Raw genomic sequence first — 13,384 nt, forward strand, 5'->3', positions numbered from 1 at the left:
CTCATGTAAAGGATCTGAATACTTTCTCCACCACTGTATGTAGGCCATAAAAATAAACAAACAATTGGTCCCCTTAATATATGTGGTATTAATTGTTAATAGGATATCACTGCATAACTACACTCACCTAAAGGATTATTAGGAACACCTATTAAATTTCTCGTTAATGCAATTATCTAATCAACCAATCATATGGCAGCTGCTTCAATGCATTTAGGGATGTGGTCCAGGTCTAGACAATCTCCTGAACTCCAAACTGAATGTCAGAATGGGAAAGAAAGGTGATCTAAGCGACTTTTAGCGTGGCATGGTTGTTGGTGCCAGACGGGCTGGTCTGAATATTTCACAATCTGCTCAGTTACTGGGATTTTCACACACAACCATTTCTAGGGTTTACAAAGAATGGTCTGAAAAAGGAAAAACATCCAGTATGCTGCAGTCCTGGGGGGCGAAAATGCCTTGTTCATGCTAGAGGTAAAGCATTACAACCGAGGTATGCAGCAAAGCATTTGTGAAGCCACAACACGCACAACCTTGAGGCGGATGGGCTACACCAGCGGAAGACCCCACCGGCTACCACTCATCTCCACTAAAAATAGGAAAATTAGACTACAATTTGCACGAGCTCACCAAAATTGGACAGTTAAAGACTGGAAAAATGTTGCCTGGTCTGATGAGTCTCGATTTCTGTTGAGACATTCAGATGGTAGAGTCAGAATTTGGTGTAAACAGAATGAGAACATGGATCCGTCTTGCCTTGTTACTACTGGGCAGGCTGGTGGTGGTGTAATGGTGTGGAGGGATCCCTTTTGCCTTCAGAACTGCCTTAATTCTTTGTGTCACTGATTCAACAAGGTGCTGGAAGTATTCTTTAGAAATATTGGCCCATATTGATAGGATAGGGGTCAAACACGCTATTAGTATGGTGTTTCTAATAATTCTTTAGGTGAGAAAATTCCCAGTTTACACTAGAGCGACATTAAAAACGTAAAGACGGTATTTTGGCGCCACCCGGTGGTGAAACACAGTCGTTACAGCTGCAGCGCACTTCCGGTCCTCACGGCAACGAGGAAGTTTAACACCAATAAATGAGAAACGGCATCTTCTCCGTTTCCTCACCGCAAACCCGTTAGGTAATATCATTTTTTTTCCCACAGGAAGGTCGCCGTTCGCCTGTCGGTATGGCGATGTCGACGTTTCAGAAGGTGACCCTCGCGACGTGTCTCGTGCTGTGCGTCGCTCTGCTGCTGCCCAAAATGCTGTTATCCCGCGGGAAGAAGGATGCTGCTGAGCGACCGGAGGGTGCGTCACCTTTACACGGTTTCTCTACCTCGTTAGCTCGGTCAGTGGGTGGTGGCTTCCGCTTTTCAGATGGAGGATTTAATCTTATAATGTATTAGATTTTAAGGATGGGATATAAAGTGTATTTATTATTCACCGGTGTATCATTGTTCTTGCAGTTACATGTTCCTCCCTGAAGACGGCGCCAAATACCCCTGTTTTATGAATTCATATTAATAAAAATGCAAGATAAATAAAATACACTCCGTTGCCAGTTTATTAGGTACACCCAGCTAAAAGGAATGCAGTCCATTACAACGGTCATGCAATACATCCGACCTTCATGGAGGCTATGATGTTTAGTTTTTGTTGAAATTGTTTTAGAAAGGTGTTGACTCACGGTCATTTTGGCTGCAGTTTGTGGTGCTGCTTAACCGTATTTCATTATATTATAATATGACTTTGTCTTCCCTATTTACAACAGTATAACCTCCATGAAGGTACGGTATATTGGACAACTGCATTAGTTTTGCCTGGGTGTACCTAACAAGCAACTGATGTATATAAATATGTAAATTAACACACACTACCTTTATTGCTAAAAATGAGGCAGAAAAAAATTTAACCTTCACAAAAAGCAAAAAGTAAGATTTATTGCAGGACTGTTGTATTAGACAGCATTATACAGAGACTATTGAAATAAAAGATATGGTGATATATCAATATGCAGTTTTTAGTTTTCTATTCAAGAAAGCAGAAATAAATCATGTCAGTCCACTTAGACTCTGTTTTAAGGCATGGGGCCTTTGGACAACTCTACACACCCAAAACAATCATTTGTCTATATAATAATTCATATACACAGTTATTGTTCTTGTAGTGTAGATTCAATTGGTTTTAGATTGTGCTGTACTCTATTTATTTATGTTGTGAATCAGTCATGTTTTCCCCAACAGACTTCCAGGTGAACCTCCTCTTCCTGACATGTCTTCCTCTTCCTGCAGGCTCAGGTCGCTTCCCTCCATTGATGCGCAGTCAGGCGGCCCCGGAGGGTCGAGGCCAGAAGGCTGCAGGCTCCGGCTTCTCCAGAGCCCACAACTCCGAGGCCATAGCCAGGGCCAAGGGAGCAGGAACGGGGGCAGGAACCGGGGGCAAATCCAACCTGGCAGGACAGATCATCCCCGTGTACGGCTTCGGGATCTTACTCTACATCCTCTACATACTGTTTAAGGTGAAACACTGGAGATGCAACACAACTTCTGAATGATGAACTGTATAGAGAGAGTAGAAAAACTCAAAAAAAATGTTTTTTTCCACAGTGCATAAATATTCCTGGAGATGTAGAAGAAATAGTTTGACATTTTGGTAAATGTTTGTCACACTTTTTGTATGGAAAAAACAAATGAGATATACCACATTTCTTAGTGATCTTTAGAAGTACTGTTAGGCAGATTTTGGTAGAATTAATTTACAGTTTCAGAGTGGTATCAATCTTCTTAACTAACTCTCCGCAAGAAAGTGAAGTTGTGTAGTGTAGTGTATTTCCCAAAATGACTTTTTCTTAATAATACAGATGCATTCTGGCCGGGTTATTGAACTTCAAGACTGTTTTGGCACTGACGATATGTGTCTGTTGCACCGAGTATTAAAAACTGTCAAGTACCTAAAGCTGGCATTGAATGGTCAGATTTGTAACATTGATTACCTTTTCTTCTTCTAGAATAATTCTTTGATCAGACATTTAATGATAGGAAAAAAAATCCAATGATAGACTTGTGTTAAGTAAATATTGAACATTTGAGAAGTTTGTCTTATTCTGTTAGAGAAAGTCATGTTTACATAAGTTATCCCAAAAAAATATAGTTTGGGTGTCAGTATCGACGCTAGTATAGACCAATTTCAAAAGATACCCACCCCTTACTACCAGTAAAAGTTTTAGTATGAAAGTATTTTTAATTGCAGTAAAATGAAACCGTAAAGACATTTTTTTTTTTACTTAAAGTGCTCATATTATGCTTTTTGGCTTTTCCCCTTACCTTTATTGTGTTATATATCTTTTACTTAAAGTGCTCATATTATGCTTTTTGGCTTTTCCCCTTACCTTTATTGTGTTATATATCTTTTACTTAAAGTGCTCATATTATGCTTTTTGGCTTTTCCCCTTACCTTTATTGTGTTATATATCTTTTTTGTGCACGTTATAGGTTTACAAAGTGAAAAAGTCCAAAGTCCACCCCAAAGGGACTTACCATCTCCAACAGAAAACACTGTTCACAAACTGCTCCAAACAGCTCTGATGTAGTCCAGCCTTTACTTCAGAGACAAACGTGCGTCACTTTGTAACACACGTTATAATGCTCGCCTAGCTGCTAGCGTGGCACGCCCTCATACCATGGATGTATTAAGAGAACTCATACTCTGCTTCTGACTGGCTAGTAGTCCTTACCTAGCTACTGCGCATGTGCGACTCCCAACAAAGATGGTACAGAAGTGAGATGCCTCACTCTGTAGCTAAAACTAAGAGCTAAGAGCTCAATACACAGGGTGAAAAGAGGAGCTGCAGCAATGTGTAGTACAACAAAAATATGTTGTTTTTTGAAAATGAAACCACATAAACCTATTCTGATACAACCTCTAAATACAATTATGAACCTGAAAATGAGCATAATATGAGCACTTTAAGAAAGGAATAATACTGTTTGGCCGAAAAAAAACAACTGTCTGTGTGCAAGTGGTTTAAATACAAACAGACTGTGGGATTTGTTGTGATGACTGTGTTAGAGAGTGTTAATCTTGTTACTCCGTCTATTGTCTCCCTGTTAGATCACATCTAAGGGCAACAACAAGCCAGTCGAGAGCAGGTTTCCTTCGGTTCGGTCAGAGAACAAGAAGAGAAAGATCAGTGAGTATCATTTAACGTTGATCATACTCATTCTTTGAGCTTTTAGCTTACTTCCAACTCATTTCTTTAAAAAAAAACAGCGTTGCACTTTCAATTTTTGAGGACACTAAGCTTGTTTCTTCTTCTTTAAATACACTTATTTTCCTTAATTCTTCCTTAAAACATATTTTTCTTGTCCCTGTGTCGCCCTCCAGCTGACTTTGAGTTGGCTCAGCTGCAGGACAAACTGAGGGAAACAGAGTTGGTGATGGAGAATATTGTTTCCAACGCCCACCACAGTCCTGGCAGGTGGGTGTGTGCCTTTAGTGAGGAATCATTTTTTTTCCCTCCGCCTCCTTCTCTTCCTCCTGACAGGAATTACTTGTTTGATTGAGCGCATTTGTTTTGTTTGTTAATTTAATTACATGAGTGCAATAATCTCTCCCACTGCAAAGATAAAGATGAATGTGACCCTCCCATAAAGTATGAACGCAGAGATCATTTCCTTTCTGCAATTTGCTCTCTCCTTTTTACATGATAATTTCTTATTACTGGGTGTGGTTTCATATTACACACTTCCATGTGTTATTCTCAATGACTGGGAAAAATCTTATTAGTTAAAAGTTTGAAAAGTTTATTACTTGGTGTTATTAGTTACTCCGGTAGGCTGTGATAAGGACGTGTGAGAGTTTTAATTCCTTTGAAAGCATCTTTGAAATCTGTTCTTTTTCAACATTATCCTCCCAAATATTGAGCTGTTGTGTGAAAATAGCATTCCTTAAACAATGTAAGAGAAAATTCAAACTGATCAGTGCCCAAACCTCCAGAAATGTACAAAATATTACATTAAAAAAATGAAGCATCGTGGCCTGTGAGCTCAGTTGGTACAGCGGGCGCACATATGAAGAGGTTTATTCCTCGACGCAGAAGGTCAAGGGTTCGAGTCCGACCTGTGACGGTTTCCTGCATGTCTTCCCCCCTATCTCTCCCCTTTCATATCTCAGCTTTCAATTAAAGGCGGAAATGCCCAAAAATAATCTTTAAAGAAAAATAAATAAAAAAAAACATCTTGTGCGTTCTGGCATAAATTCTCAAATTAGGCACATCATCAACTGATCAGTATATTAAGTATAGTAAAGAGTTGTACGGTTAATTCATTTCATTTACTTCATTTTTCATTATTTTTTTTATTTAAAAAAAAAAAAATATATATATATATATATATATATATATATATATATATATTTTTTTTTATATATATATATATATATATATATTTTTTTTTATAACTATAAAATAAAATACAAAAGTGCGTAGCAACACACCAAAGGAAAAAGAACAATATCTATACAGTGTTACCAATAATATTAAAAATACTATTACAATTAATATTTTCAAAAACTGTCTGAAAAGGAGCAGGATAAAGCCGAAGCTTGTGATGTTTCCCACACCTCATTCAACTTTAACTCATTCCTTTATATATCATATATTTTTATGTGGGTGAAATGTGTGGCTTTAAGGTAGAATAGGGTAAACAATGACATCTGCTTGACTTCACACACTCACAACATGAAGTATTCAAGTTTAGGAGTGGAAGATAGTTTAGGTGTGTTTGGTTTTCTGTCTGTGTTGCAGGGTGAAGGGGGTGACGGCGGCTCAGGAGGAGAGTCTCCTGCAGCAGCTGACGGAGATCACCCGGGTGATGCAGGAGGGCCAGCTGGTGGACAACATGGCAACAGAGAAGAAGACCCAGGAGGACTGGGAAGGTACGTGACCGCTGCATGCTCACAGTGGCCATTTTATACATGTAATGAAGCAGGAACAAAAACAAGTTGTACACATAAACCTGTGTTTAAAAAAATATTTTTATACATAGCCATACTGAGTAATACAGAGAGGGTTTTGATAGTCTGATAGAGCTGATAGTCTTAATTATCTTTGTAGCAACTCATTTGGCAATGGCTTGAATGTAACAGAGGTTTATTAATATCAAAAAGGTACGCACCAAAGCTTTAAAAGTATTGAAATTAAAAGTACTCAGAAAAATCCTCACATTTTAGAAACTGGGAACAATCAAAACAGTTCTGTCGATTAACTAAATGTTTAATCTGCAAATCATTCCAGCTGGACTTGTAGGCCTATATATTGTTGGGTTGTTTAAATTTATAATACAAAAATCGTATTTTATAAATTACACGTGTTTTGTGTGCAAAAATCTTAATTTGCAAAGTAACATCACGTAAACCGTCAGATTAATGGAGTGGAGTAAAAAATACAATATTTCTCAGAAATGTAGCGGAGTAGAAGTAGAAAGTGCCATGAAAAGAAAAGACTCAAGTAAAGTACAAGTACCTCAAATTTGTACTTAAAGGAGAAATCCGGCGCAAAATGAACCTAGGGGTTAATAACACACGTGTACCAAGTCGACCGTTCTCTGGGATATGTTTTCATGTTAATCGAATGTGACCAGTTTTAGCGCAAACTGCTAATTAGCTTATAACGCTAGTCGTCGGGGCAAGGGTAAAGTAAAAAGAAATCTCTATTTCTATACCACAAACAAGGCTCAAAATAGCACCACACTTCCACGGTAGCATAATCCCCACATTTTCCTACAGTTTATTAAAAAGATAGTTTATAAAGACAGTACCGTTCACATACAGGTAGGCGCCATCCATGAGCAGACGAACGCCGTGTAACCAGCAACCAGTAACAGAGCTCAAGCACGGCGTTTGACTGCTCGTGGATACATGCAGGGACCCTCATTATGCTACTGTGGAAGTGTGGTGCTATTTTGAGCCTTGTTAGTGGTATAGAAATAGCGATTTCTTTTTACTTTACCCGTGCCCCGACGACTAGCGTTATAAGCTAATTAGCGGTTTGCGATAAAACTGGTCACATTCGATTAGCATGAAAACATATCCCAGAGAACGGTCGACTCGGTACCCCTAGGTTCATTTTGCGCCGGATTTCTCCTTTAAGGACAATATTTGAGTAAATGTACTTAGTTACATTCCACCACTGCAAATAACAACTTATTAAATGTGTCTAAAGTTTCTGCAGATGATCCTGAGGAGCCTCAGCAGCAGTGGGAACATTCCCGCTGCTGCTGTCAGCACAGTCAGCAAGACCCCAGTCCCCAGATGGAGACGGAGGCCGAGAGGACACACGCTGACGGAGCCGACCCGGAAAACCTTTCCGAGGATGTTACAGGTGGAGGAGAGGCTGCACAGGGAGTAGAGGGTCTGAACAAAGAGAGAGGATCTGATTTTACAGCAGCAAGTGAAGAGGATGTGGGGCCAGAGAGCGTAAAGGAGAGGGTGGGCGACGTGTGTGAACACAAGGAGGGAGAGTTTCAAATGGATCTGGGCGTCCCGGAGGACGATCTGGCTGGAGTCCTGAAGGAGCTGCAGCTCACACTGGAGATGACATCCATGATGGAGCAGGAGAAGGTGGAGGACCTGAGCAGGACGACGGAGACTTCCTGCAGCGCCGTCAGACGGAGGAACAAGAGGAGGAGAGCAAAGAAAGCCTCACATTGACTCCCGACGTGACGCCTTGTGAACTTAAGCCGTGAACAGCTTCTTCTTTTAAACCTGTTCTCAGCAGGCAGGTTGTTTTCGCCAGCCTTGTTTATCTTTACTTGAAGTAAATAAGTGAGAAAATGTGTACAGGGCAGTTTTATATCAGCTTCATCCACTGGCTAGAAAAGGAACCAGTATAGTTGATGGTCTTAAAACAGTATTGGCACTTAAATATTTCTAAAGAAAATACATACAAAACTAAAACAATACATGCACTGTACTAACTTAAAGCAAAGGGGACATAAATAGTTCCCGCTGTCTTCCCATCAGTTGGGGGAGAAATCTTGTCTCCTGTACCGATAACATTTTAAGATTTTAACAAACCTGTTGTCTTATGTTTTAAATTATTTAAAGATTTTTTACTTTTATAAAATAAATTTCACTGTTTAGAACGGCACATAATAGTGATAGAATAACTTAAATAAAATGTTCTAGGTTATTAACTTACTCAAGGTTTTGTTTTATTTTTACTCTACATTGTAACAAGATCAATACTGTAAAAACGCTGTGGCTCAGACTCTTGAAACTCTCACTGTTTGTTGCCTGCAATGTTGCTCATCTAGATATTAAAAATGTGCGTGTAATAAGTAGGCAACTAATGTAATAAAGAACTGCAGCACAATTCAAAAAAAGAGTTTATTACTTGTATAATGGTACACTTTACTCATACAAAAGCAACATCACATTGGTTGATGTTAGCAGAATATTTTTGCATTGACAAGTTTAGAGAGCACATCATAGCAACAACTTCTCTCTAAGATTTACTCTGGTGAGTTGCAGTTAAGTGTCTGGCTGGTCTGGGTTGGTACCCGCCCCCTCGGATAACAGGAAGTAAACTGACAGGGCCGCCTCAGTGCTCCATTGGCTCAGCAGCTACCTCTCCCGCAGCAGCGGGTTCGTCTGCAGGCTGGGCAACCTGACGCACAAACACAAGTGGGGTTTAGCACAAAAACATCAGGGTCTGTCTAACACTGAAAAGAATATTTAATGAAAAGGATCAAAAGACAGAAAATCTGATGTGTTAAAATAGATGCATCTCTAAATTTAAATCTTATTTCACACAAAAACATGTGCCTTGACCCCAAGTGTGAATAGATTTTAACAGTATGCCACTGGTTAATTATCAAAAGGGATGACTAGAGAGCTGGAATTACATCTTACTAGGTGCCAATTGTCAAACGTGGCCCAAATGCAACATAACCAACCGTGTTTAGAAAGTACAGAGCTCTAGGACTAATCGTGTAGCTTAGCGTGCAGAAGAAAACCAACATTTGTTCCTTAAATTAAGCCAAACATGAGTCCGAACTGGATTTGATAAATCCTTGCACCGTTTCCAGTACCTTTCTCTGTGGCCTCTCCTCCAGTCCCTCCAGGAATGGGGCAACGTCATCATCATCATAAATGACAAACTCCATGTCCTTCCCCACAATGCCAATGGAAACATTCTGAAAGAATGAGAAATAGACCTAAGAAATGGCCTGTACACTAGACCACAACGTCCTCAAAGCCAAATTGGGTTGGGTTTTAAAAACAAGTTACTGAATCCTGTCATAATATTTACAATCCATGTAGCTTTGGATTCATATTTATCCTATAAGCCTAGTTCAATGCTCTGGCATTTGGTACACAAGTACTCTGTTTTGGTGGACAGACACAAAGGGTTTTTCACAGGCAGGACAAGTGCATGTCTCATTTAGGACACAGATGAAGACAAATGATCGATTTCTGGTGTGCTGGGATTTGGAACGTCAGAGTGGAGAGAGTTGGCGTACCTTGGTAGTGAGGTCCTGCTCGGCGGGGAGGGTTTCTCTGAGAGCACGGAGCCCATGCTGGACCAGATCGTTCAGGTTACCTGAGAACAAAACAATACCGTTCAAATTCAAGGGTTTCCACTTGTCACTCAGCAAGTGGAAGCCACTGTTGTTTGGTACTGCGACCAGCCATGTTTGAACAATGAAGCTGCTAAATGAGATCTGTTAAAAACACAGACGACTAAATATTTAAAGACTTTTAAAAACATGAGGACTCCGTGAAAAGCTGACCAACAATATGAGGGAACAAGGCTAGTGAAATAAATGCTATCTTACAGTCGGAGAACTTTTCCATGAATCTCTCCAGGTAGGTGCGTGCAGACTGAGAGCGCGCGCCGATGGACATGGCTTTGCAGTCAAAGTAGTTGGCTGACGGGCAGGTCTGGAAGATGTGAGGTCCCATGTCCTGGAAGACGCAATAAGAGCCATAGTTACATTTTAAGTTATAACATTTGTACGACCTTTATTCTTTCACAAGGGGAAAAATACACACACAAAAAAAAAAAAAGGAGTAGTAGATATTTGAGTGCGCAAACTTACATCATAGCCAGCAATGAGGAGTCCAACACCATAGGGCCTCCTTCCATACCTCTGTGTTGGGATTTGGGTTTCTAAAAAGGTTCAGTTAAGGAGCACTGTTGCCATTCACAGTTATTTACTTCACTGGGTATTCACACAAGGGAAACTGGCCAACAGAACCACTGAGATTGCGATATATATAAAAAAATAAAAGCACATTTTTACAGTAGTGAGGATACTGCTGCCAATAAGAGAGACGAGACGTGACGCGGGGAGGGGTCTGTCGAAGACAAATCTTGAGTCCAAGCACTCCTGACGCATGAAGTTACTGTGGAAGAGAGGGCGTTAGTATCATTTAAATTAATGAGATTTATTGATTCACTGAAAAGCTCTATTCAAACCATAAAAAAAAGGCTGTGACGTACCAAAGCAGTCTGGCATCAGCAGTCAGTCCAGCAATGGAGATGCCGATGTGGTTGTCGACATGGAGGATCTTCTTCTGGTGGGCAGCTAGTTCAGACTGGGCTCTCTGCAGAGACACGAAAAACATGACAAACAGTCACGCATGACCTGATACTTGTCCTTTGGCTTTCATGAATAATCTGCTACATGCTTTGTTGTGTCTTTATGTGTTATAATACATTAAATGGCAGATATCATAAATGTCTTCCATGGTTTGCTGCGTTTCCAAATAAATAAGGGCAACACTTGACATTGGAATGAAGGTTTGCTCGAAATGTTATTAAATGTAATAACGAAAAAACATTTCTAGTGTACTCTACAATGTTGCACGTTTTTTAGGAAGCAGAAATTGTGACAGAAAAGACATTGAATGACTGTACCTTTAATGCAACCAGGACTGCATGAGTTTTGGATTTGAGTCCTACAGTTGCAGAGCCTTGCTTCACTGCCTCCATTGCATACTCGATCTGATGAATACGGCCCTGGACCAACATGATGATGAATCATTTCATTTACATATTATGGTTTGGCAACGTCAGTGATACATAAGACATGTACTTTCTTTGAGAAGTCAGAGGTTACAGCAAACAGCGACTTACCTGTGGGCTCCATACTGTCACGTCGTTGTCGTACTGATTGCGGAACTAAAGATTAAAAACAAGTCATAATTTGAAAGTGACACTTCAAAACAATCATTATATAACACACAAGAGCGGAGCTTACATAGTTGCCTTGCATTATCCGCGGTTTTTCCTCAGTTACAGACTATTTCTCACGGACTCCTAGTTACGACTACACAATGCTACGTGTCTGTCTACAGCCTGGACTGTTCTAGACTCAGGCTTTAAGTTACAAACATGACTGAATAATTCATAAGTTCAGCTTTTGTGTGCAGCCACTTACCATATGGAACCATGCAACCGAATACGATCATAACCAATTTTGTTAACAGCGCTGGGTTACGTTACTTAGTCCTGCAGAGAGCTAGCTCACATTAGCTGGATTAAATGCCGAAAATACGAATGTTTGTTAAATTACTACAGTGACTAGGGGTTATATGTGTTGGCTTCGCAAAATAAGTTATTAGTTTGAAGCCAAAGGCCGGTGAGCTGAGGGAAAACGAAAGTAAAAGGCATGATTCTTCATTTTGAGGCTAACTCAGCCTCTGCTGGGTAACGTCTGCTAGCTTCGTTGCGTTAGCATGCTAACCACCTAAACAGCAAATCTGCAACGCAAGTATGTTATCAGGGCGCTGAATGTATTAATCGGGTTATTTATAGACATTGTTTAATGTGATGTGATCCGACAAATATTAGCCGTGAACCGTTTCTTTGGACACACATCATTTAGCCGGCATCAATGCAGCTAATGTTAGCAGTTACTGTTTTGCTTACTCACAGTGCAGTCAAAAGTTAGCTAGCTAACGTTAGCTTGGTGTGCGTAAATTAACCCCTTTTCTAAGTTTCTTAGTAAATTACATAAACAAGCTGTGCGATTTATTTACAGTGAAGACCTTATAGTTAATGTTAAATTGATGAGCGTATTTCAAATATCATTCATATTTACCATCTCTGCTTTTAGAAGTGTCTCCTCCGCCTGTGCTATGATCCGAATTTGATTTATTTTCCTGGACGTCGCGTCAGGAAAAACAGCAGAGCCACGATTTCAAATCAGTGATCGATTGAGTAAAGTTGTGGCTAGCTGCAAACCGAAAATACAGCCATCACGATATTTTATTATTTCATCCTATACATTATTATTTAAAAAATAATCAAAAAAATTCAATCTATAAATAAAGAAGACAAAAAAAACCCGCAACTAAGCATTTATACAACACAATTAGCCTAACAGTTAGGCTATTTTTTATTTATTTAAATCTAGCCTTAATTTCAGATAAAAAAAAGTACCATCATCATACACAACAATGATTTTACATTTTACACGGTATGTAATTATTTAGTTATTTAATAATTAAGAAGGAGAGGATTTTGCAGTCAATGGTTTTAACATTTGTATAGCACCTTATCATGGTCATTGCATTTCTGAGAGTGATTTTTATTTTTATTTATGTGTGATATATGTTTGTGTTTGTGTTTGTGTATATGTGTTTGTTGTGTTATGGTTGTCTAAGCTACTGGATGCCTAACATTTCCTTCGGGATGAATAAAGTATCTATCTATCTATCTATCTATCTATCTATCTATCTATCTATCTATCTATCTATCTATCTATCTATCTATCTATCTATCTAGATATCTAGATATTTATCTATCTATCTATCTATCTATCTATAAAACTGATGACAAAATAAAAAAGGTTTATTATTTTTAGCAGTAAGTGCTCTATGTACATAATTGGGGGAACAGAAGCTAACGTGTAGTAGTGTTTTTTTCCCCCCCCGAATCTGTTCATTCTTACTTCTGTTTTTCTTTTCTGCACTGACCGCGAGGCGCAGTGTTTTTGCATGAACACTAGGCGGCAGCAATCAATTAGAAGAAGACAATGGGTGCATCATTTGGCTGTGGACATTGACAAGGAACACGCATTTCTGTTGCAGAAACTCATAAAGAGTTCCAGAAGAAAAATGAACAAGTTATCCCATAGACAACAGCGGTGGCTGTTTTATGCTTGTATGTAGACGTGCTTCCATCTTTGCCAATGTCAATTATGGAGAAGTCAGCGTAAGATAATGAAAATCTAGACTTCAAGTAGGCTAATGGCAGATTTACACTGAACGGATGAAGGTCCATACTCACTAACTGAGTTTTATTTAAGTTCAGTTGAAATTTAAAGTTTATGTTGTAATTTCAACTTGAAACAGACTTTATTTTTTCTTGGTCATTACTCAT

At 39.3% G+C, this 13,384-nt stretch overlaps 2 protein-coding genes across 2 annotated transcripts; one reads left to right on the forward strand and one right to left on the reverse strand.

Moving 5' to 3' along the window:
- Positions 1–1,061: 1,061 nt before the first annotated feature.
- ric3b (RIC3 acetylcholine receptor chaperone b) lies at positions 1,062–8,375 on the forward strand. Its single transcript, XM_078256556.1, has 6 exons — positions 1,062–1,302; positions 2,286–2,512; positions 4,105–4,183; positions 4,378–4,471; positions 5,798–5,928; positions 7,214–8,375. The coding sequence occupies exons 1-6, from the start codon at positions 1,182–1,184 to the stop codon at positions 7,699–7,701; spliced, it is 1,140 nt and encodes a 379-aa protein (XP_078112682.1). The 5' UTR covers positions 1,062–1,181; the 3' UTR covers positions 7,702–8,375.
- psma1 (proteasome 20S subunit alpha 1) lies at positions 8,366–12,200 on the reverse strand. Its single transcript, XM_078256557.1, has 10 exons — positions 12,102–12,200; positions 11,135–11,179; positions 10,916–11,017; positions 10,499–10,602; positions 10,313–10,401; positions 10,095–10,165; positions 9,831–9,960; positions 9,516–9,595; positions 9,084–9,188; positions 8,366–8,659 (listed from the first exon to the last, which is right to left on the reverse strand). Exons 1-10 carry the CDS (start codon positions 12,102–12,104, stop codon positions 8,594–8,596), a joined length of 795 nt encoding a protein of 264 aa, XP_078112683.1. The 5' UTR covers positions 12,105–12,200; the 3' UTR covers positions 8,366–8,593.
- Positions 12,201–13,384: the final 1,184 nt, after the last annotated feature.

The sequence above is a fragment of the Sander vitreus genome, chromosome 8 (genome assembly GCF_031162955.1).
Source record: "Sander vitreus isolate 19-12246 chromosome 8, sanVit1, whole genome shotgun sequence".
NCBI classification, from domain to species: Eukaryota; Metazoa; Chordata; class Actinopteri; order Perciformes; family Percidae; genus Sander; species Sander vitreus.